Source organism: Anser cygnoides, chromosome 6, assembly GCF_040182565.1.
Source record: "Anser cygnoides isolate HZ-2024a breed goose chromosome 6, Taihu_goose_T2T_genome, whole genome shotgun sequence".
NCBI classification, from domain to species: Eukaryota; Metazoa; Chordata; class Aves; order Anseriformes; family Anatidae; genus Anser; species Anser cygnoides.
In genome coordinates this window covers 24,926,888-24,951,556 of record NC_089878.1, presented here as the reverse complement: position 1 = coordinate 24,951,556, position 24,669 = coordinate 24,926,888, and the positions used below count along the sequence as shown (strand labels likewise).

Genomic DNA, 24,669 nt, shown 5'->3' with positions numbered 1-24,669 from the left:
ACGTTAGTAACTCCATCCACAACAATTTAAGCTCTATGTCATGTATACCGAAACACTGGTAACAACATTTTGGGAAACATACAGTATTGTGGCCTGCCTGTCTCAATAAGCCCAGAAAAGCGACACTGTACTCCCCAAGAAGCATGTTTCCATGCCAACTTTCAACTTTCACTTAGATTCTGAATATCTGAGAGTCTTATATTGATTCATAATTTATGTTTTAATAAAGAACAGCTGCTAATTCCACTGGAATACTTTTCTGGGGAAGAGATTGCTGTAATTTTTAAGATACTGCTGTACAAAGCAGAATGATCCCATATACTGAAAAATACAGTACTGAGAGCAAACATTTTGTTGCTTAAGTCACCTCAGAAATTCATACAAAATGAATCCAGCTGCCCTTTATCCCAGAGCACACACCTCCTACATAACTCTGCTCATGCAAGAAGGCAATAGACCTCCAGACTAATATTAGACAATATTCCTCATTGCTCTCACCTAGAATGGGAGAGTACATGGGTATATCTGCCCAAAAATACTGACAAGATGGCCCACAGGTAGAAAACTTAGGTGTTAAACAGTGAAATGCCAAAATAGGTAATCATTTAGCTAGTATTGTGATAATTGGCATGTCTCAAGTAGTAATTACCAATCAGACAGCCGAGACTGCCATGCTAGTTGATTAAATGCAAGTTGTTTGCAAACTGAAGTGTTCGATGGCATAAAATTGAGCATTCCTAACTGATTTACATCAAAGTACAAAAACTGCTTCATGCCATTTCTCAGCATGTTGCATTGTCAATACCCCGTAGTGGGGACCTGAGACAAGACCTATAAAAATGAGAAAAGAGACCCCTTTTCAGGAAAACTTTGGATTGGGCCCTAAGAACAGAAAATGTACATGATTAATATCTATTGTCCAAAATAAAGTAACTTTTGGTTTTAAAAAAAACAACAACTATTAAACGCTTTACTCCTAATGTGAAAGCACTGAATTTGAACGCTCATACAATTCAGAACTCTTTTTCAAGTTTCCTTCTCTAATGTTAAGCCTGTTTCTGTAGCTTTCTTAGACCACCTATGAAACACGATTGCTGGACTTCTTTTTGTGTGGGCTGAAACAACTTGAAGAAAAGTTCAAAATCATGGAGAAATATCTTTGACGTAATATTTACCTAAACCAAGAAAGGTTTAAATAAAAAATGATTATACATTGTTGACATTAAAAGAATGTGACCATGATATGCAGAAGTGGCTGCAAACACCGTAGCCATCACCACACAATTTAGAGCCTTTGTTTGGCAGGACAACACATGTCATTAAATTGCTGTGCTTCCTGAAACAAACACACCTTTAGTTTTTAAGGCCTTCAGTCTCATGCTGTACAGCATGGAGACCATTAAAATGCAGCATTATTAGAGAATGCAGAAAACCAGATGTATGTAGCAACTGATAAATAAACTCCAGTGTATCATTTCAGCTACTAAGTTCTAAATACAAACCTGGTATGTGGAAACCGGCGAAGCAATATATGGCGTAATAGATGTTTGAGTGATCATTCTGTTTGCTGTAATACTGTAGGGTGATGGATAAAATCTAGAAAAATACAGAAATATTTATTAAATGTCAGTTTTATGCATTTTTCATAATGCAAACATTTTTTCTTAGTGTGCCAGTATTTAACATACCCATTTTGTAAAGCAGCTGTGGTTGGATCATAAGTGAGTGTCATTCCAGCCTTTAAAAAAAAAGTGGAAAGAAAGAGTTGACATGATCTATTTTGATTGTAAATTATTTTTCTTAGTCTTTCATTAGCTGTATTGTTTTTAAGTGAAAATTTGTACTGAGATAGTTTATTATTGTACAGTTAGGGAAAGGTTAATTGACAGAACTAATTATAAAGACAGTCAGTGATATTGGCTAAAAGTTCAAGTTTCCAAGGTCCCAGCGAGAACAAAATGCAATCTATGAAATACCTGGCTTACAGAACATGCATGTGTTTGAGAGGTGGGGCATGAAGATGATTATGTTAGGGTGTTGCCTACAACATATTAACTATAAAAATGAATGGAGAGTGCTGTTTTTCAGAAGACACATTTGAATCTTGTTGTCTCATACATAAGAGTTGTCTAGGTTTGATAACCACAGAAAGTCTATGAAAGTATTATCTTGAACATTAAAGATTTTAAAAAGTTTTGACAAAACCAAAAATTTAATGCTGCACTGCACTAGTACACTATTTTAATTTTAGAAAATGGACATGCATTTCAGTTCTTCATTAAAAAAAGGGATTATTTACTATACGTAAATGAAGTTGTGTTCCAGATTGCTTTACAGTATCTGAAAGATAGTTCAGGTATATTCCTGACCAAGGTGAAGGAAATGTTATTGTTCACTTTAATGAGGTAGGATTTAGTGTTTCACATTTTGCTTCCCCCCCCCCCCCCCCCAAGGAAGGTACATTTAAGTATTTTATAGAGTTGCAAACTGTCAGGCAAGAGTTGCTTGCACATTTTAATATGCCAAAGTGCCGAGCCAAGAAGTCTCAATGCCTATCATTTCCATAAGTATTCATTATTGTACACCCACACTAGAGCTTGAAGGGAGGACTTACAAGTCTCACCTCGCCTTCTCTGTGCCATGCTCTTCCATTCTGTATATATTTATTCTGATTCTGTCTCTTTTTCTGTCCTCCATCAGCAAACTTGCACAATAAGGGTTCTGCAGGAACTGAGAAGAAAGAAAGAACATTACTTGCAGTAGTATTCACATACAGGTATTCAGTGTTCCAAGTGAGGTATATGTCTTGCAATTTAAATTTTGAATATTACAGTTAAATAGCACAAATTCTCACTATAGCACCAATGACTGTTTTGCTGCCACACACACAGAGAGCACCTGGAACACCTTATGTCTTTGATTTTAAAGTACTGCTCCAAAGCTTACTGGAAAGAAACATGGTCTGTATGTCCTGACTACATCTGTTCTGAGTATTAATGAGAACTGTCATTTTAACGCTGAGCTTTGCCTATAAGGAGGGTGAAGAATAAATCTGCGAAAAGGGCTTTAAAATATTTCCCCCTGACCTTGGAGGTTTCAGCAATATCCCAAAACTTCAAGTGGCTCTGGTCATCCAGGATGGCCTGGGAGCTGGCACTGTTCCTCCATTTAGTCTAATCTGCTGGACAGAGTGGTACCTTTATCTCCTGCCACCTTGCACTGAAAAAATGCCACAACTTTCCATTCCCTTTTTATCTCCACTCTATAAAGAGCACACAATGCAACCAGAAATTCTTCAAGATTTTTATTCTATCTTGTTCTTTGCAAAATGCCATGGAATGGGATTGCTGTATTTTTTTTAAAGTTTTGTCATAACATAATCCTTGCCATGACTTCAACATCAGTGCTGAAATTCAAGCAATCAAAAAGAAAAGTTTGCATAGTGTTCTTCCCCTAGGACTGGCTTAAAGTGCAGAAGTTCCTGTGTATCCGTGGCTGAGGCACAGCTCTGCTACAGCCCCATCACACCACACCCTCCCTAATCACAGGGTGGAAGCTCTGTTATGACTTGGATATGAACACTTCTCTGCCAATAATTCCTGAGACATGAGCTGTCTAAGCTTTAACGTGACACTCCTCTAAGTCGTTTTCTGTGTGGAAACACCTGAATGAGATGAGGTTGGATCTGACAACATGCGAGTGTCCCAGTGCAAAGTAAACACATGGGGGCTGGGGGATACTGCACGCAAAAAGGCAACCCAGAGGAAAATGTCAGCGTATCTATATCATGCAATAAAATCTATTAGTACAACCTTGACCAGCGCTGACATACCCTTCATTCTGCCTGCATTTAAAAAAATTATTAGTTCTTCTCTTAAGTCAGAGTAACAATGAGTATTAAAAACCTCAGAGGACTGATAGCCTGGCAAAGAGCACGACTTTTAAACAATTGACACAAAACTAACACAGCCTGCTGGTCGCCGAGTCATCACTGGTTTTGAATGGCATACATGAAATACTAGCTCTGGTTCTACTGGGAAAAATCATGCTTCCTACACGATACATTTTTGACAGCCTTCTTCATAAAAGGTGGATGGACTGGGAGGCAGAACTGGTATGGGTTTGCCTGTCTCATCTTTGGGCTTGACCACACATCCTTCAGAGACGTGTACCACTGCAACCGGCAGGCTGTTAGTCAACAGTCAAATCACTTTTATCTCCGAGAGGCAGACTTTAGCACATGACAACTGAATTAACTTAAAATGGATTATCTTACAGAGAATGGTAATTAAAATCCTACAATCATAAAATAAACTAGGAGAAGGTTAGGCTAACGACACTGGAAAAGATATTGGAGACCTATGAAGAGTAAACGCACAAGGAAGTAACAGAAACCCTAAAGCAGGAGACAGAAACTGGACAGCATTGTCTTCAAAATTTTGCATTTCTAAGGGGATTTTTTGCATTACCAGAGGTGAGTTTTGTTTTGGGGTTTTCTAGAAAGAGAAGCCTTTGCATATCTGGGGCAGAAAGTTACTATATTGATATGCTGAAGGACTAACTGATGTTGGTCAGATCACACAGCATTTTAATCTACATGTAGTCCTACTGAAAAATGGAGTTAATCTCAGGAGATATTGCTCAGTATGGCTAAGGATGTCAGGTTCTGGTCTGAAATTATTTTGACTCTCTGATTTTACATGGTGAGGAAAAAAATACACCAGAAGGAGAACACTGAGATATGCATAGTTAACTACCTTAGATGAAAAAAGCTATTCCCCAAGTTGAGTATTTGTCTCTGACTATTTATGAATTATTTCAAACCATCTAGTACTGTGAGAAGCACATGCAACTTCCAAAATACACACTATAAATTTTTGGATAAAGTCAAATGAAAGTGGCTTGAGAACAGCATATAAAGGCATCAGAAAATACTAGAGGTTTCTAGCCCTGTGATTCTGTATTATAGCAGTCACAGGTAGTAAATACTTTATTTAAAGCCACATTATGCCTTCGTTAAAAGACCCCATGATGAGTTGTCCAAAACTCTTCTGAAATGGTCATTTGGGCTTATATTTCCAATCATTGTCTGAAGATAAAGATCATTTATTTTGAAAGTCAGAGCAAATCTGTTCAACTGTTTGAATAAAAATTTCATAAAACCTTATTTTAAGAATAAATATTAATTTTTTGTCATTAGGTGACTGAAAACAACTTAATTTTAAATGATGAAACATTTGTGTACCGGAAGCACTCCCTGACAAATTTAAAAAGACAGAAAAAATTGAAGAAAAACGATCTGCATCTGTCGGACTGTGCATATGTAATATCCAGCACATGCAGCCGTGGAAAAAAAATAAAAAAGAAAAGAAAAAGAAAAAATAAATCAATTTGTGATTTCCAGAAGTTTGTTATCCATCTTATTGAATGTAGATCTGGTTATGTGAACCCGTGTGTTTCTGACCTTCCAGCTTCTTTGCTCCTAACCGTGTCCATAAATGAAGCCAAATGCTATGAAAGTTCCAGTTTGCATTAAAAAAAAAAAAACCAGCCAACTGTCTATTTAATACCACCAACTGCTGTGAGAATGCTCTATAGCCTTCGCCTTCCCTGACTCCAGTTCAAGATCTGAATGCTGATGGGAAGGACTGCTGCAATGGAAAGCCAAACTACAGCTTTTGGCTGCTCTTCCACACTTGTGACCTGAGCACCACCTACGTTCACCGCTTCAAGAACACAATGACTGATGGTCATCAGAGGGAGATTCATGCAAAGGAAATAAACCTTCAGAGGAGCTGAGTATGATCTATTGATCCCCCTCCCACAGAAGAATGATCACAGCCCTTAGTCTCTTCAGAAATTTATTTCTTCAGCTTAGCTTCCCTCCTGTTTGTCATAAGATACCTAAGTTATTCTCTCTCAAACACATACAAACATGAATATGTTAGATATATACAAACTAAAAGCTCCAGCAAGCCCTACAGACCAGTCAAACAATCTTTTTTTTTGTGGTTCAGGAAGGAAGGGAGAGTCATTTTTATTGTTTAATTGTTGGGAAGCGTGCAGGCCCAGCAATGAAGGGAGCCATTAATCACACAGTGATTTGTCTGTATGTGCACGACAGAGGCACAGTATAAATATTCGGAGTTGCATGCATGGCTATGAGATGGCTGATTTTAAAGGCTATGACTTACAATGGATTTATGCTTCCACAGCTGAAACACTATGTGTAAAATGCCCACTCTGCTGACACTTAATGAAAACCAGCAGACACCCTCCGTAGTATGGAGATGTCTGATGAGCTACTGCCACAGAGACTGTCTGTAACTGTGCACTTCTCAGTGCTTTAACAGCAGCCCAGGGCTTTAAAACCTGGCTGTGGAAAGTGCTGGGCAGCTCTCCTTGCCCTGAATCACCCTCTTCTAGGACTAATGTCTTAACAGAAGAAAGATGTGAGCATAACGTTAGAGAGTAAATACTTCCCTGTCACACACATGTTGTGCACATATGTACATTAGAATTCAGTCTTCATCTGCTCAGTGTCTACCCAAATACACACTGGGTGATATGATGAAACACGAGAACAAGATTGATGTTCTTGTATTGGGCTTCATGTCTGCACTCTTGACTTTACATGGCTAATTTTAACGACACTTCACTAAGTTCTCATTTTAGGTACAAAAAATTGCAACAGAAGCTTTAAAATACTATTCCTTTATTCAGTTTTCTGCTAACCTGAATCTTTTAGAAACTTTCATCGCATATTTTCTAGTGACAAAGCATATGAGACTAATGAATTCTAACAGCACTTTAATGATGCAGTAAGCCTGTACGGCTAGAAACATTTGCCAAAAGCTGTGGGAATTAAAAAAAGAAATTGTGCAACCCAAGACCTCAAATATCAGTAGCTTTGTATGTTTAAAGAGAAACAAAGTATATGCTCCTCACACCATCCTAATCTTTACTGAAATGCAGTGTTCAGGGTTACATTTCTTTGATAATTTACACAGTATTTAATAATTTGTCAAAGGGCTACATTTTGAGTGTTTTTAAGCAGCATTTTTCTTTTCCTTTCCCAGTGTTGCTCCTTAAAACTAATTATGAACTACGAGAACTAGAGCAGTAAAAGCTTCTAATCCTTTTTCTAATGGGTAAAATCTTAGCTCTGCTGTCTTCAGTGTATCAATCAGGACTAACACCAGCACTGTGACCTCTCGATACCCTTTATCAGTGGTTGTCAGACTGTGGTTCATGGACTATTCCTAAAGGGCCTGTGGAAGACAACTAAGAAAGGTGAGTTTATGGTCAAGTGGCTGCAAGTCACTATACAGAGATCTGCAGTGCTGGATACTTTTTAAAGGTAAGCAAGTAAGGTAACTACTTCAAGGCTCCATTTTCATTCCCCTCCTGCACTAGACAGACATCAAAGATCAGAACCATTTCAAGCAGTGATGCCTACCACACCTGGTACACCTCTCCCTAACCTATGTCAAGAGCACTGGCAGGAGCAGGGCTCTCGCACTTGTCTCCAGTTTCCTCCTTGAAACAAAACTGGAGTGATCAATATCTTCACTCTAAGTGGGAAGAGGAAGGTGGGTAACTGATGATCTGTGACCTTTGGGTCATCACCATAACCCACCATTCCTGAAGCCAAAGAAAAAATACTATGGGTTGCTCAGCAAAAATGTTCTCTGCCTTTCTTCCATTAAAACAAAAATATCATGTATGTTATTCTTCAGTAAAAGAGGTATGAAAGAATCTAACAAACATATAACTTTTGTAGTTTTTTACCTTTATAATGAAAAAAATGCTAAGGGAGACAAATACACTCAGCCTTGAATACCTTGGTGTGTCCTTATGTGTTCTACAACACAACTGCTTTCTGTAATTATTTATACAACTATTCTCATGTATCATCATGTAGCTACACGCTGCTGTGATAGGGAGGAGATGCCTTTCATGATTTTGCCCAGCAGATCATTTCTGCAATTGTTTTGGGTCCAGCACAAAACAAGAAGATAGTAAATCTTAAATATATATTTTTAGTGAGGGAGGCTAAGCATGTTGTCTCTGTCGTCACTACTCTTCTTCTATGTCCTGGTTCCTTATACTAGTTTAGTCTCTCTTTCCCCCGATTTACCTCATGAGATTCATGATTCACTGGGCAACAGAAAAGTTTAAATATCACAAAGAAAACAATAATTCTTTACGGACAAAAGCAGAACTAAATGCAAAAGTTATTTCAAGATTATAGCAATAATGTAATAAATGTTCAGTTGAAAAGGGCGTGCAATACAAAAGCAAAGTCCTGAGAGAAATGGACAAAACGTAATAGCCCATAAAACAGAAAAAGATATTAAAATAACTTGCATAACCAAAGTACAAACCCCAGACTAGAACGAGCAGTGAAACTAATATACCACTCCTAGGAGTTACAGGATCATACCAACTTGCAGTGCATTTGAAATTGTTCTCTGAGCTAACCTTCCTTCTTCCGGATTGAAGACAAAAGAGGGCACACTAAATATCGAATATATTTCATTAAGCCAGTATGAAGCAGGGAAATAAAAATTAGTAGCTTGCTGCATCTGGGTCCAGCTTGATTAACATCATCGATGCTCAGCATGAGGCACACGTCACTCAAAAAGTCTACAACCGATGCGTTTGTGAACCCCCTGCACTACCCTCAGCCCTCTCAGACTCACAGAAGAGTTTCTGTTCTGTATTCCTGTTTCCTACAACTGTGTTTAACTCACTCTACTATTTAAACGCAAACTTAGTTAAAATAACAAAGCTGCATTATGAAAGCATGTTTTTGTTAAACAGATGTTCTTCCTCCCACACCTATTTCATTACAGGCCCTTCTCTCCTACCCTCCTCATCCTGATAGCAGTGTTTTTATAGCCAGCTCCCTTTGCTGATTTTAGCCAAGTTTCTAGGACACAATGTTTTAATTTAAACATAGTTCCAGTTCTACGATTTTATTTTGGATGTATTTGATCTTGATGCTCTATAACCCCCAAAGATGCTAATCTATTTCAAAACATTTTCTTAGCCTTTGTTTGTGCAAGAGCTTTCCCACTGCATCCCCCTTCTCTGTGAAGGTAGTCTAAGACCACAGCAGCCCCATGACTCTGCCCCACTTTTTGGCAAACTGCAGCCTACTATCATCGTGTGCAAGCTGCACCCTCCTATAAGCCTGCATTATTGGACACACGCCTGCTATGTGGTGAGGAACTCCAGGATGAAATTGAACACTATAAAAATCAAAGGGAAAGGAGCAACACAACTTCACAACACCAGCATGGAAAAGTACAGCTGGGGCTATAACCTGTGCAACAAAATTGAGGATCTTTAACAAACTTGGTTCGCGTGACTCCTTTATACACCTACTCATCTGTAGCATTTTTCAGCATCATGGAGTGTACGACTCATCTCACTTAACTGACTTTCAGACATTTGGAGTTATCTCATTCTGAGCCACTCATCTAGATACTCTCTGTGGCCATGAAGACAGCTGACAACAGATACATCAGTCTCTGGAGGTGTGTGCTTCTTTACATGTTTTAGACAGAGAGCCCAAATGACTACGCTGCAGTTGGCAAGTCAGCACCGCAGGTTAAAGTCCAGGAGGTGGATTACATCCTGAGACCCCTCTTCAGTTTCACTTTTCTGACAACTGTCAATTCTGTGCAAATTTTCACTCTCTTTTTCCCTCTATCTGTGCAAATTAATTACTTTCCTGGTAAACATTTTCCTCTACACTCTGCAGAAACCGTTCTTATAACTCGGCGCAGCAGCTTGAACCTGATAATAAAAGGGTGCAAGTCCAGCTTCAGCAGCGGCCCACCAGGGACAATGATTAACAATGTTACGCCTGATGGCTCATTCCCTGAGAACAGCGTAATGCAAGTGAGAATAAGAATGAGCAAACTAAAAAGCACTAATAGGAGGTTCTGTTACAGCTTTTTACTGTCTCTAATTGAATAGAAAGCCCTATATGTTAATTTGAACTCTTGGTTTCTCCATACTTTTTACTCTTAATTATGTCCAAGCCATAGCAGCACTGTAAAACTAATCATGGAGGGCGGATCAGAGCACAGTCAGCGTTCAGAGAAAATCATTCCATGATCTCCTTGCCCCTAGAGGGATTTTCCGTCTCATAAAACACAGATTGCTAAATATCTGCAATAGAAAAATAAATGTTACAGCCCCTACGTATAACGAAATTTCAACAAAATAATTGTAGCCTCAGCAATCAATCCCAGCGCAAAGGGTCCACAAAAGCTAGTGAAGTCAAAACCCTGCATTAGATTAATGCTGGTGAAGGGAGTGGTTTCCTGTGCTCTGAAGCAGCCTGCCATCCCTACCGCAGCACAGACTGTCTCAAACTGGAGTAATCTTTCAGGGATGAAGCATGTATGCATTTTTACTAAACAAGCTACATTCTTTTCTGCCTGCTGATGGCTGCTTTCCTCTTTCTCCGTGTCAAGGTCTGGCTCTGGAAAACGTTTCACCAGCGGGATAAAGGTGGCTTCAAGCAACCACATCAGCAATGTAATTTGTAAAATTCCCACTTGGGATCTGCAATAAAATGGCTACCAAAAGCAGTCTGGAATGTCAGGCATGTATTCTTTCCTCTTTTATTGTCCTGTTCTCTTTCTGTTTTACTCTGCTGCTCTGAATTTCCTTTCCTCATTTCAAGTGTTTATGGAATGTACATTTACTCTCTTAGAAAGAGTGCTGACAAAACAGGCACACTGACGGGGAACGTGGCATGACAGAAAAAAATCGCACTATGTAGTTTCTCTGCGTTTTGCCTTGCATGATGTTTCTAGAACCATTTTTCTTGCTGATCTCCTTTCATCGTCCTGAAGAACCTCAAAACCTGCTTTGACTTGAGAGTAAAATCTCCCAATGAATGAAAATGCCTGGCACAAATGCACTGCTCAGAATCTATTTTTTTTTGATCAAATCTTTTTACAAAATTACTTTGGAAAAATCATCAACAGATGGCAAAAGTAGTCCATTCTTTTGCCTCTTTGAAAAGATAAATTGTTCACAGACGATCAGCCAAACTCAGTTCTGATACACATACAACACATACTTGTCTCCTGACTTCAGCTGGGATTATGTGGTGTGTAAATTTGTGTACAGCTGGCTCAAGGCATCTTAGCTGGTTGTCTTATCTGCTAGGAGAGAACAGTACTAGATTCCTAGAAAATTTTTGGAGTAGCAAAGTGATATACCGTGTTCCAAGTGAGCACGTATTACAGTCACCTAACATGAAACAGTTTAATTTTAATAAGCCTGCCTCTGAATGAGAAACCAGATACAACAATCAGCCTAACAGGCTCCCACTATGTAAGCAGTAACCCATTCATTCATCTTGTTAGAAATATATGCAACATACCAGAAACTCCTGCTGGTGTCTTTATGAATTTTCCATTAAAATGAGCAATCACTGCTTCACATTTTTCTGTTGATTCCATCCTAAGAAAAAAAAAAAAGAATAATTTACATAAATTAAATACTCATCCAGATTCCCACATTTCTGCCTTTTAAAGTATACTTCTTTCTTATTCTTGCTTCACTTTTGTGGCTTGTTTTCCTGTATGAGAGCAACAGAGAGAATGTTTTCTGAGAATACACAGCTTCAGAAAGGTAAAACTGAAATCAGTTAACTTTTTATGCAGTATAAATGCCAAAGTTAACGCCAAACTTCAAATATAACACTCTTATTTATTTAGAGATTACATAGAACATGGATAGCTGTAGTACTTTTGCTGTCTTGAGGAAAGGAGATGAATACACATTCATAACTGAATTCTAAGTGTCCATGATGAATATAACAAATGTTAATGCCATTACTGATAGAGGATACTGAAGTGTCTGTACAGTTTAAGAGTACAAAACTGAAATATAAACATGCCTGACTGCATGACCCAAACTGCCTTTGCAGCTTTTAGTTTATATGCATCATTACAACTAAATGACGTACCTGTCCCTAATTTAATCATTGTTACCTTCCAAACAGGACCAATAACATAACAGCTGTGGCTGCTGCTGAGAATTTATCCAGCATCCTGAACAGGTTAGTGCACTTATGTTGTCAAAACTAGCCTTAATGGCCTGGGTGGACTATTGGTGAGGTACTGCTAGACTGGGAGTGGCTCCACAGGTTGCAGCTACATCCTTACATTGCAATGTAGATGTGTCGGCCCTAACTACCAGCTTGGACTAAATTGGAACAGATGACTGAGACGTGCAAGGAAAACAAAACATATTTTAATAGAAGAATATATTTTGCAGCTGTCTGCAAGATGACGTTTGGGTGTTTAACAGGGATTTTCTTTTCATTTGCTCACTGAGTTCTGTAATGCAGATCCACAAATTATGCCCAATGACCTCAGCAGCAAAGAAGCAGTGCTAGAAGTTAGTAAGTCCTAGCACTTTTTAATTCTGATTGCCTTTCTGCATGGGCCTATGAAATGTAGTCACAGACAACAACCAAAATCATCAAAATGCCAGACTAAACAAAAAGTTTTCTTTATGGTTTCAAAACCACCTTCTAGACAATTTACAGAAGTTCTGAATTCTTGGATCTGAATCAAAGAAATCTATTTTTTTTCTCATATGAAACAAACAATATAACTTAGTTTCAAAGTCAAGCCTGGACTTGATAAAATATATTATCCTTTATTAACTTAGTAAAATGCTCCCAAAGGCAAGAAATGAAAATCTTTATTTAATGTCTACATGTTTCTTTATGCAATTTTAATATTTATGTAATAATGTTCCAATATCTACCTTGCAGAAAGGAAGAAATTTTGAGTAGGTATCACAGTAACAACTTATTCTGTAAATTATGTATAATGTATGTAGGTGTGTATCTATAAATAAATAAATATATATAAAATAATAATGCATCTGTATATATAAAACATACAATGCATAATAAAGAACCTACTGATAAAATACTTTAAAATTAATCTTTCCTAATGCTTTCAGTACCAGTAACATTTTGGATACAAACAAGTCTTTTGGACTTCTACATAAAATTTTAAAACTCTTCTGACCATATTAGAATAAAAGCATTCCTAAAATACCACTGTGGATTCAAGGTAGAGTTAGTAAGAAAGTTTAGAGAGAAAAGACTGCATAAATTCATAAAGCCTACTGAAATATAGCTGGAATCTTACTGGATTCTGCCCTTTCATTCGTAATACCAAAAAGTGAATGCTGTACTTAAGCAAGTACCACTATTTTCAAAATTAGTAAATACAATTTTTGGATACATACTTTGTACATGATCCAAAATCATGTATGCGTGTTTTGTATATGTTTTGTACTGAGTTCATATTCAAACATATGCATATGCTTATATGAAAAATTGCCAAATTAAATGTACACAAGAAGTATTAGAAACACTTACTGATTTATTTCAAGGGGACAGGAAAAAATAGGTAGGAACCACTATTAAATAAAGGAGTATCATTCCACTCTTTCTAATTTTATTCTTTTGTTGTGTCTTCTTGAAAACAGACAGTTTTCCAAGCAAATACATCATTTTGAGAGGGGAAAAAATTACAGTCCCGTGAATTACCTACAGCCAACTCACAGGGATACCAGTCCCTAAAAATTTCGGCTTCATCAGGAGATATAATTTCTCCAGTTCCTTTCTGTGCACTAATTTTAGACTTTGCTATTTGTTCAAATAAAGAGCTATTGTAATATTGGCTAAACTTCTGAATTATTGGAATTTGACCGTTGACAGAAATTTCACAACATGTTTTTGAGAATCCCAGTTCTTTGCTCAAAGCATGCTCCTATTTTTGATAATGGAAAACTCCAATCTAAAGGCACTAAATATGATTGCCATACTGGGTTTAAGCAGTACTTAATCAGAGATGGAAAAATACCAGAAAGATACAGAAAAGGCTTCAATGAAAAGACCCCGGAAGAAATTACTTTTTAACCACAGAAAAGGTAGACACACATGAAGAGAATATCTGGGAGGTATCTACTCATTTATTGAAAATATTTATTCTTGTTGATTTAGGAGGCATAATCGACTGAGCTGCCAAACATTTTAAGGTGAGATTTACAGTAAGTGAATATTTTGTTTCCCAAATGACAGCTTTAATGAGCCAGAAAATTCAAAGGACTGACATTCAAAGAGTGATGACAAGTGGATTTTCTCAGAGGAAGTAACGAAGAAAAAATTGGGGGGGGGGGGGGGGGGGGCTGCTGTCCTTCCTTATGGTCTCTGTCTGGAATTCAGGCCTCTAAAGCCAGAAATGTCACAGCAGAAGTTTCTGTGAAGCCCCGCATAACCCTTGCGTCAGGCACAGAGCAGAAAGGAGAAGTATAAGGAAGAAAAGGAAGTGGTGGAGGGTGAACTCTTATTCTAGATAGTTGTCCAGTAAGAACAACAGATGCAGATTTAACCATATAAGCAAGATGAGACACAGCCATATTTGCTTAAGCATAGGATAAATTAACAAAGCCCGGCTGATATATTTGTCTAGGTATCCCTTTTCTTTAAAACTATTATCATTTTTTTTACAACCTCTGCCATTTTCCTCCTATTCTGGTCTCTTCAATTAACAAAGGAAAAATGCAGCCAGCACTGCTAAGGACACTGAAGTACCTGGCAAAGCCAACACCACGGCTTGTCCCACTCGAGTCACGCAATATCCTCGTAGAGATAACCTGCCCAAACGGTTTAAGCATGTTCTCAAGCTCCTGCTCATCCATTGAAAGCGGCAAATTGGAAATGTATAAGTTAGTTGGATCCTGTTCTTGTTGCTGAAACAGAATTAAAAACAAGTGTTATTGTCCTAGCAATGGGCAAGACATTTTGAATACAAAATATAAGAACCATTACATGTAAATACTGCTACAGAGTTTACTTCTCAGGCGACTTGGATCCCTTGGATTAGCAATCTCCATCTTTTGTCACTGTACATAGTATTCCTAAGAGAAGCTCCCCTTCTCCTGATATTATATACTGCTGACAAGGACAGTTTTTAAAGTGGAGATAAAGGTGAATTATTGACCAGTTTATCGTACGTATTACAACTTAATGTTTCAGATTTTTTTTTGAAAGAAGCAGCAGCAAAAGCAACACAAAGGAGGAAATAAAAGGAAATACAACACTGGTGGAAAGAATCAAAAACAAAACAAAAAGCTAAATGTAAACTAAAGCCAGAAAAGATTAGAATAAGAAAATGAAAATAATAAGGGGAAACAAGGAAATAATGCATTTAGAAATATGTACATTGACAAAATATTACCATAATAATAGGATGAGGTACACAAAAGTGAGTGGGACACTTGCTCTCTCCCACACACAAACATTTTTGAGTTTTCATCAGACTTTTGCATTATGCATTGAAACAATACAAAAGTGTTCCAAATTTTTTTCTAGAGACAGATAAAATGACAGAGGACAGCCAGTAGATGAGCGATTAGGGTTCGTATTAGATATAGAAGACAAATGTAGTCACATCTTTGCAATTCTGCTGACCTTATGGCTATCTACTTTTTGTGATCTATGTACATAGCAAGAAATTCCACCTTAATCAAAGAAACATTTCTGCTGAAATCGATCATTTCCAGTTTGTCTACAGATTCTCCAGCTGTGGTTAAGGAGGCATCTCTTGCATCTCTCTCATGCTGCTGATTGCTGGCCATGCTCTGTGATGAAATACATTCTTAATGTACACAGATCTATATGATTTGGCCCTTACAGTTGTGTAAAACCTTGATGATGTCATTGTGGCTTCCTGTATAGATGTACGTGTCTGCAGCATGCAGAATACTCAGAACTTCTCTGGCATTAGGAATGGCGTGACATGAAAGAAATATAATTTTATCGGCATAGGCCTTGGCATATTTTCATTCTGTGCAGGAGGGCTAACTTAGCCCTTTCTAACTGAATGCAAGACTCAGTGAAAAAAAATAGAGTCGGTCTTTAAGCGGACAATTTGCTTCCCCATTTTTAACTTTCATTATTTTTTGGAGTGTGAGAACTCATTTCTGTACTTAAAATGCCCAAGACTTAACTCTCTTTCCTTTTTTTATCCTTGGAAACAGCAGTACCAACTGAGAGGTGATATCCAGGATAGAAAATAAATTAATTATACAATAAGTTAGCAACAGTACTGTTAAGTTAGCCCTCCTGCACAGAATGAAAAGGGCTAATGTTTTGAAGTTTTCTTTAAGTTTTTTGTTTTTAAGAAAATTTAGCATCATAGGATCTATAAAAGGGAAATGTTCCCATTACACCCTCCCGATCTGCACACAATGCCACCGACACAACTCTTAATTTCTAGCCACACTGAAATCCCATGCAACTTACAAAACACAAACTTTTTCAAGTGCCTGAGTGTTATCCTATGCAGTCCCTTTACAGTCCATTACATATGGCATTTAATTAGCACACGTTTCCTTTTGTTACCTAATGGGAACAACACCCACCACCAGTAATAGTGAATCTGTACAGTACACATATAAGTTTGTCATTTAAATTATCTTTGAACACCTGACTTGTCTTTTGGATTAGAAAAATCAGCAGAAAGAGAAGATGAGAAAACAGATTCCCAGGGAACCCATAGTTCACATTAATATTCACTGCTGGGAGTGTTCAACTGTGAGGGAAAAATCTGTGTTACAACAGCTACGTTTTTGACATACATTTTACATTTCCTCAGCTAGGAATGTGAGGTGAAGATAACTTTCAAGTTTTTAGGATTTGTTTGTTACTTAGATTGTGTTAGACAATTTGGGGTTATACCTTAAGATATGAAGGCTTACTTTCTTCTTTAATGAATGCTATTAACAAAACCTTTCTATTGAAAGTTTTAGCCACAGGCATCACAAAATTGCACTTCTAGCTATAGCGTAATTTCCTGAAACTCAGAATAGTATTTGAAAGGAAAAATTTGGATTTTTTAAACTTTTTATTATAAGCTGTGAAATATATTGCACACAAGTATCCTAAAACTTCTCTAAATAACCTGAAACAGTATACAGGCTGAAAATCAGATCCTTTGAATATTTTCACCTACTTTGCTAATTCTTTTACTCTATATTATCGGAAAGCCTGAATTATATTATAAAATGTTCTCATTAAAAAGCCTAACAATCTTTGGAAGGATGAGAAAATAAATAGCAGATTTTGTTCACACTAATAAAAATGCAATATACATGCTAAAAAATAAATCTCACATTCAAAAACAAATAATAGAGAAAGAAACTCACTTAACCGTAGAATGTCAGAGCAATGTTTTATTTGGGTAACTGGGGAGACCACATTCCCCTTGTCCCAAGCTCCTATTCCAGACTGTGGGGTTACCATACTTTTGCATTATATGTGGAGTATTAAGGATGAGAGGTCACAAGCTTTCCTTGCCACAAAGGACACAAAGCCTCCTGCAATTCACTGTACCACATGAAGATCCTCCTCCATACATGCTGGGAAGCTCAGTTCTTGCACCTGTCCACCTAAGCAGAGAGCTTCATGCCATAAATCGTGTCACAATGTTGTTAGAGGAAATGAAGGGAATGCTTAACTCTTTAAGAGTATTAGCAACGTCACCACTACCCCAAATTGCAAATCCCTTTGGAACTAAGGGTGGGGGGAAAAAGGGGGGATGGGGGCAGTGTCAGGAAGTCTTTCTAAGGACAGAAAGCATTAGTGATGGAGAAATTTGGCTTGATTTCCACGAAACAATCCTTACCTTGTATTAGTAACTGATAGGGTCTCTATCAGGTAAGTGCCGAAGGAGTGACTGGTAAGGACTTACTTCTACTTGCCTGACACTTTCTCTATGTCAGTCTGTTACAGCCTGAATACTCCCAGGGATTCAGTTATTTCTGCTTTTGGTCCACCAGTGGGACATACTGACCACAGTGGAAAAAAGGGAGTTTGAAGATACTTCTAGGTAAGCCCATAGCTCGTTTAAAAAAAAAAAAAAAGGCTAACATGGGAGACGAAAGGCAAAAAGTTCAATGGATCGGGCTGTCACAACGAAATTCTGGGATACTAGCTGGAATTTCATTCCTCTGTAATTCTCCCAGAACAAAATAGTTAAAATGCCAACAAACACATGCCAAAGTGCACTGAGGTTATAACTACACTGCAGATGCTTCGGCAGTACCCCAAACCCACAGCTGCCCAAGAGTGGAAGTCATTCAACCGTAGGATCAATCTAACAGGATAAATTCATTTAACCCACTTCTTCGTTTTGCAGGAAAAAAAGACTGCCATCGGTACTCAGAATAGCTGGTTTACAAAATGAGGATAATACTGTTGGGGTAGATGTAAAGGAAGACCAAACTCCTTTCTAAAGTGTATCTGGAATTTTATGCAGTTTGGCAGTAGAAAAATTACACCTATTAGCATGTAAAATACCCTCCTCCTCCCCCCCCCCCCCCCCCCCATCTCAATTATTCATGTCATCATGCAGCTTCTGTCTTCTCCACAAGAATAAGTCTTAAAACAGCTATCTTGGTAAGTGTGAGGAGATTGTAAGAAGCAAATCATTTCCTTTCCCTTAGAACACGCTGCATTTCCAAGCTGACTTCCAAATGGCAACCACAACCAGAACTTCACATCCATCTTTATCCTGTCTTACACAAAAGGCACTGTACAAACAGATGTTTGCTTTTATAAAAGGATTTGGCATGGAAAATGGTTAAACAGTTAAAAATTCAGGAAGTTTTGAGAGAGGGAAACTTTTTAACTTGTCCCTCTGTCTCTCTCTGGAAACAGCAGTTTAATACATTAAGTTCTGTGATTTCCTTCCTTAATGAAACCCATCCCACCATAACACAGTTCACATAGTTATTACACTTCTGTTTAAGAAGGGAAAATTAACTCCTTTGATATACAAGTTTCTAATGTTTGTTCTGCAATTCAGCAAAGAAGTGCAAAGGGCAAATATATCTGCAAACATAACCATCCTGCTCAAACTTTGCCTATAGACCGTAATCATTCTAAGTGCTTTCAAAGGTAGATTTTTCTGTGGTTGAAATCCATGAAACCACATCATCTGCTTTCACCTTAGGAATTTCAAATCTCATGAAAATTATTTGTACAATACATGAAATTATTTGTACAATATTATGAGAATGATCAAGAAGAATTACTGAAGTCAGTGGAGAGGTTCCTACTTAGGGTAGTAAGCCAACATTAAAATATAAACCACTGAACCATTGGGATTTCTTTTTTTTTTTTTTGATCTAAATGATCTAGGAAAACTGCTTGAGAGTCTTCATATCTCATGTAGGGTCTCCTCAGTTAACACAGCCTTCAGCAGGTTGTTGGGAGTTGGACTCAATGATCCTTGTGGGTCCCTTCCAACTTGGGTTATTCTATGATTCTAGGTCCTGAAAGACACTGAAAGCATGCAGCACTTTGCAGATTATGAGCAATGTTAGGGAATTTGTGGGCTACCATAAGAATGCACATTACTGAGGAAACCAGGAAGTCTTATTTTTAGCAATTCACATCAGCAAGTTTCTATTGGTCTTTTCTCAAACACCTTTAGTTGTGCGTCCAGAACTTCTCTAGCGGGGCACAGTAAAACAAAACTTGCAGAACAGTGCACCTTCAGTTCAATGCCCTTCTTATTCCCAAACAGCACTTACAACACTAACTTAATAAGCTGACTACAAGATAAAGTATTTCTCTGGAATAAGAGAATAGAAATGGTCAACCACTAACGTTCATTTCTGTAGAAAAGTGGTGATCTTGAGTCCTACATAACGTGAAAGGCTTTACCATCATCTGAAAGAAATTAACAAAAACCTCCCTGTGCGTGTGGAACCGTTCCTAAATTGCAAGCAAGAAACTTGGCAAAATGATAAGACATCTGTTTTCTCTTGCTCTATGTAAGGTCACAGTTAACAGATAGCCATTCAGAAACATGTGACTAGTCACTGCTCACAGCATGGAAGATCCTCTGGCTGATAGGGAAGGGATTAAATGCTTGTCTGCCTACATATAGAAACTACTTTAAATTTTACAGTTGGCCTGCGTCTCACCAAAATATGTCTGTTTTAGCCACAGTTTTAATACTGTCTGACCACAGACTGTTAACAAGACAATTCAGTGGAAAAATCACTGCCATGATCTTCACTTCTTATCCAGAATTCCACAAACACTGTATATGATTAATAAGCTAAGTATTTTAATTCATTTTCACAAGCACATCTGTATTATAAATCAGAACTGTCTGAAAAGTAATGTTTAACTACAATAAGCACTGTGTTCAAGTTTGCAATCAATCACTGCAGCCATATATTCCTTTTTATTCCTTGCGCCCTTTGCTCCAAGGGCACTGACTTGCACCCTGCCAGTGCTGGATATTGCTCACGGATGCCATCGTTTTCAGCAGAAAGCTGAATGAGCCCACCAAAGCTCCTAAGAGGGCAATCGACCCTGGTCGGAACAACGCACAGCACTACTTCGCAACTGAGCTAAGACTTTTGTGGGCTGAAGCTGCATATTCAAGGGAAGCAGCTGTTAACTGGCTTATTTAATGCAAATGCAATTCCGGAAGTGACGGTCATTTAGGCCACAGGTAAGCAAAATTAGGCTTACTTTCAATTTATTGTAAAATGACTTGTAAGAACACGGTTCTGCAGTAATGCCCACTATATTTAAAACAACTACCCTCTATTTTTTTATTATAGCTAATTGAAATTTAAGTACCCAAATGGAAGGAAACTGATTACACTTACTTAAGACAATCTATTGCCATAGGACTTAATACTATTGCCTACAGAAGGCACTACAAACTAGGTAAAAAGAAAACTCCTCTTATAAGAGAGTTTCTAAAAACTGCTGTAGAAATCTGCTCCTGTTTGCTTGTCATCTGTTCTTTGGCATTCAGAAACCCAGATGCAGAATAAATACTACTGCAATATGCCTACCTTCTCTAGTTAGATTAAGTGCACATGCTACCATGGTAACCTAAACTTATTTTCTTACTTTACTCTGTAGGAATGAAAACTGATTTAATTCTCCAGAAGGTTGCCACAGTGAAGACAAGTACAAAAAGCAATACATTATTAAAAGTCATAAAAGTTAGCTGTTTCTCATTCTTGTAACTCAAAACCATGTTCTTCATCAGCGACGTGAAAGAAGACTACCCTTAATGCATTGTTTTTAATAGCCATGGAACAGCCTTGACTTCTGTTGTAAAGACAAAGACAAGTGGCTAAGCAGACCTTTCCTCCCAAAAAACATACCTGCTGTGTAATTCACACTCTAGTGTTACAGATCATCTTTTCCAAACATGTTTGGAAAAAAAGTCATCTATAGTAAGTTTAGAATATAAAAATTGGACTTAACTGGAAAGAAAGATACAGCTACCAACCCGTGGGGAGTGCTCCACTGTTCTGCCTTTCTAACCATTTGTACAGAATATAAAGATGACAAGTTTATTCGTCTCTGGGTTCTGGTGCATCAACATGATCTCAAAGGGCTAACATTTATAAGAAACTAAAAAACAGCCCCACGTTTAAGACAGAGTTTTGTGTTGCTTTAAGGGTCAAGAGACTGCTCCAGAAAATGGAAACAGTTACCTCGTGACTGCTGAACAGTCAGAGTATGCTTTAAAACTTATTTTGCATTGTTATCATGGGCATCCTTCTGACACAACAAGTCTAAAGGCGGCCCTAATGTTTTGCACATGCCTGAAATACAGGAAAACATTCAGTGGTTTGTTAATGCAAGATCAAATGCAATCCGCATGAGTATACTTTCTTGCTTCAATGCTTCAGTAAGTATGCGAAGATTTTAAGGAAGTGAAGACTTTAAGGAAGAAAATATAAAATTATGAATCTGAAGAGCTAAGTCCTAAAAATATGTGACTGTGGGGAAATCTTTCAATGGATAAACAATGAGTCTTCCCCCAAAAATGCACATTAGTAAATGGAACAACATTCCTTGGCTCAAATTAACAAATTTCATTGTCCGCAGAAATCCTCCAAGCCCATGCACTACTTTCATGGGTTCTGTTGTAAGTTCACATTTACCAAAAATAAGTTTGTGTTTCTGTAGGAAAAAAAAAAAGGAAAACACAAACTGGAAAAGACTAAATATCACTAAAGAGCTTGGCTTTATCCAGGCTGCAAGCACAATCGTACTTCTCATGGCTTAAGTTTGCTAGACAGAAAGCTGACAAGAATTATGTTGTGTTTGTTTTTTTTATAAACCTTTCTTATTCAGTAGTTCATTTTTACCTTTTATATTTACATACTGGTTTACATCAGGAAGAATAAGAATTGATTCCAATTTTCCTGTTAAAAGGATCACTTGTCCACCCATCTGAAACACAGTTACTTCTGTAGCACCAAGCTAAACACAGTTGAATACTATTCAATGAGAGAAAATCTCGTAACATTGACTTCAAATGCCTGATGTTAAGTTCAAGGTCAAAAATTTAGGAGGATCTGGGATACTCATATCTCCATAACTTTCAGACCTTGCTGTCTGATTCTTTTTTTTTTTTAAATCTTCATTCAAAATGCCAATGTACAGTAGATTTTCTGCACGCACCTACCTTCCTATACAAAGCCATTTGCTATCTGCTCTGAACAGCACAGAATTCTACACTTATCTCACTACTTTTGCTTTTGGGTTGGCGTGGGAAGAGGAGAGAGAAATTTCTCAGATAATAAAAATTCACCCTGATAGCAACCATAACTTTTCTAACACAGATCGGTAGTGTTTATGATATTGTCTGTACTGTTCATGCACAAAGATCTATTTTGTGGATTATTTAGGAAAAAATGTAAGGTACAATTAAATCTTAATTGACTAAACCCTATAAAAGTAACATTTCAGATATATCCTAGGTTATGTATTGTCATAGTCTCCCCTCCCAAAATTAAAAAGACCTGGAATTCAGTCAAATGTTTCTAAGCATCCTCACTAGTTTTCAAAACAGGATTTGTTATTTTAATGGTCGTTTTAAAATACCATTTCTACAAAATTCTCTTTTAAGCAGTGTTATATTCCTCTTGAGTCAGCATGTGCCCAAACTCCACATCCCCTGAAAGCTACAGTATTCAAACAACTATGAAGACATTTAAAAAGAAATCTTTTTCCTTTGTCATTCTTTAGTAACAGGGGACTGCTGAACAAATCTTAGATCCCATTTTTCATAAGTTCATGAAAGCAGAGAGGTACTCAGCAGCCCAGCTTTAATAAAAGATCAAAACTAGCTATGAAAATGGTAAGAGCTGTTCAATACTACTCCTAATCTTATCTAAGAATGCACAGCTATGCACAGTCTGAATTTTTGAACATTATTATTGGTTTCTTATTGAAGCGTTCCTCGAGGAGTGAGGACAATAAACTAATAAAAGAAATTTCAAGAAGAAATTAAAATGAACCAAAATAAAAATTAGACTCTCAGCCAGTTACTATCTAGCTTAGAAATAACCGTACTCTTGCAAGACATGCATCTGCTCTTTCTGTACATCATCTCTAGTGTAAAGAGATAAGCTGTTGGTTTTGAACTGCGTCCTGAAACAAATTGGCTGCCACCACAGCTCACGTCATCTCCTCATCCCCTTCCACAGCCACTGGTGCACACTGGAAAAGAAAACTGAATGCTGGAAATACACCAATGGAAATGAGGAAAGGGGATATTACCCATCACCCCCATTTTAATTTTCAGTCAAAAAGCTACTCCCATCGCCCTGGCAGTGCAGTAACCATCTTCTGTAACAGTAACCATCTTCTGTAAGCTCTCAGAAGAATTATCTGACCAACAGGAATTGTTAGAGGTGTTTCCATTTCAGCTGTCACCAGAAGATGCTATTAACCAGCACACAGCAAAAAATAAATAAATAAATTTCAAGTTGCTCGAGTCTAATTGTCTTAGTAAAGTTTTCCAAATCCAGATCTCTGAAAGAGCAGGATAATTGAAGACATAACGTTTCTTAAGCAATGGTCTAACACTTGGTTCCTTAATTGACACTATCATTGTGACATCTCCCAGGACGTGGCCACTTCTCCAAAAACAATGAGCCCCACTGGGACAGATCTCACAGGATGTGACTCGAAGCTATGTCTCAGGCCCCAAATTCTCCAAGTCTGCTCAGCAATAGCTGAAACATAGCAAATGAGACTATACTTTTCTGGAGTCAGATCAGCTTGGAAGCAGACAGCTGAGTATAGCACGTGCTTACCCAGTGCACAGGAAAAGCTCAGTCATTATTTGAAATTATCTCTACAAAACAAACAACTGAAGTTTTAATAAGTATAATCTGGACTGTTTCTACCAAACTACAATTTGTAGCTGACCTTCAACAGTTGAGTAATTTTTAATTCATCTGTATATAGCTACAGTAAGATGCTGCAAAAAGGGGTTCACGGCAGTCAGACTCCGAACAAGGCCCCAACAGTAAAATTTTTCCTTCCGCTTCATCTGCAATCCAGGAGGAGGTTGTGAAGACTTAGGAGCGGTGCTACTGACAGCCATGAGCACAGTGTGGGGATGCTTTCCCAAACGCAGCCAGCAGGCACTTCTCTTTGTTACTCAGGCAGTTGCACTGTCAGTGAGGAAATCCATTGGGCAGACAGCTGACAAACTGTGTCCTTTCTGAGTGACATTCAGGTACGTGCCAGATTAAACAGCTTCA

General features: G+C 37.8%; 1 protein-coding gene across 6 annotated transcripts in view; it reads right to left on the bottom strand.

The window, feature by feature from the left end:
- Window positions 1-24,669, bottom strand: part of RBMS1 (RNA binding motif single stranded interacting protein 1) — a 148,340-nt gene that overhangs the window by 8,895 nt on the left and 114,776 nt on the right. For 5 of the 6 annotated variants that reach the window (XM_048072270.2, XM_048072271.2, XM_048072269.2 and 2 more), the window contains exons 5-9: window positions 14,654-14,811; window positions 11,414-11,493; window positions 2,615-2,730; window positions 1,689-1,738; window positions 1,503-1,596 (exon numbers count right to left, since the gene is read on the bottom strand). In XM_048072270.2, the coding sequence (XP_047928227.1) occupies window positions 1,503-1,596; window positions 1,689-1,738; window positions 2,615-2,730; window positions 11,414-11,493; window positions 14,654-14,811 (498 nt within the window). The remainder of the gene's footprint in view (window positions 1-1,502; window positions 1,597-1,688; window positions 1,739-2,614; window positions 2,731-11,413; window positions 11,494-14,653; window positions 14,812-24,669) is intronic. The other variant, XM_066999485.1, reaches the window with a different exon arrangement.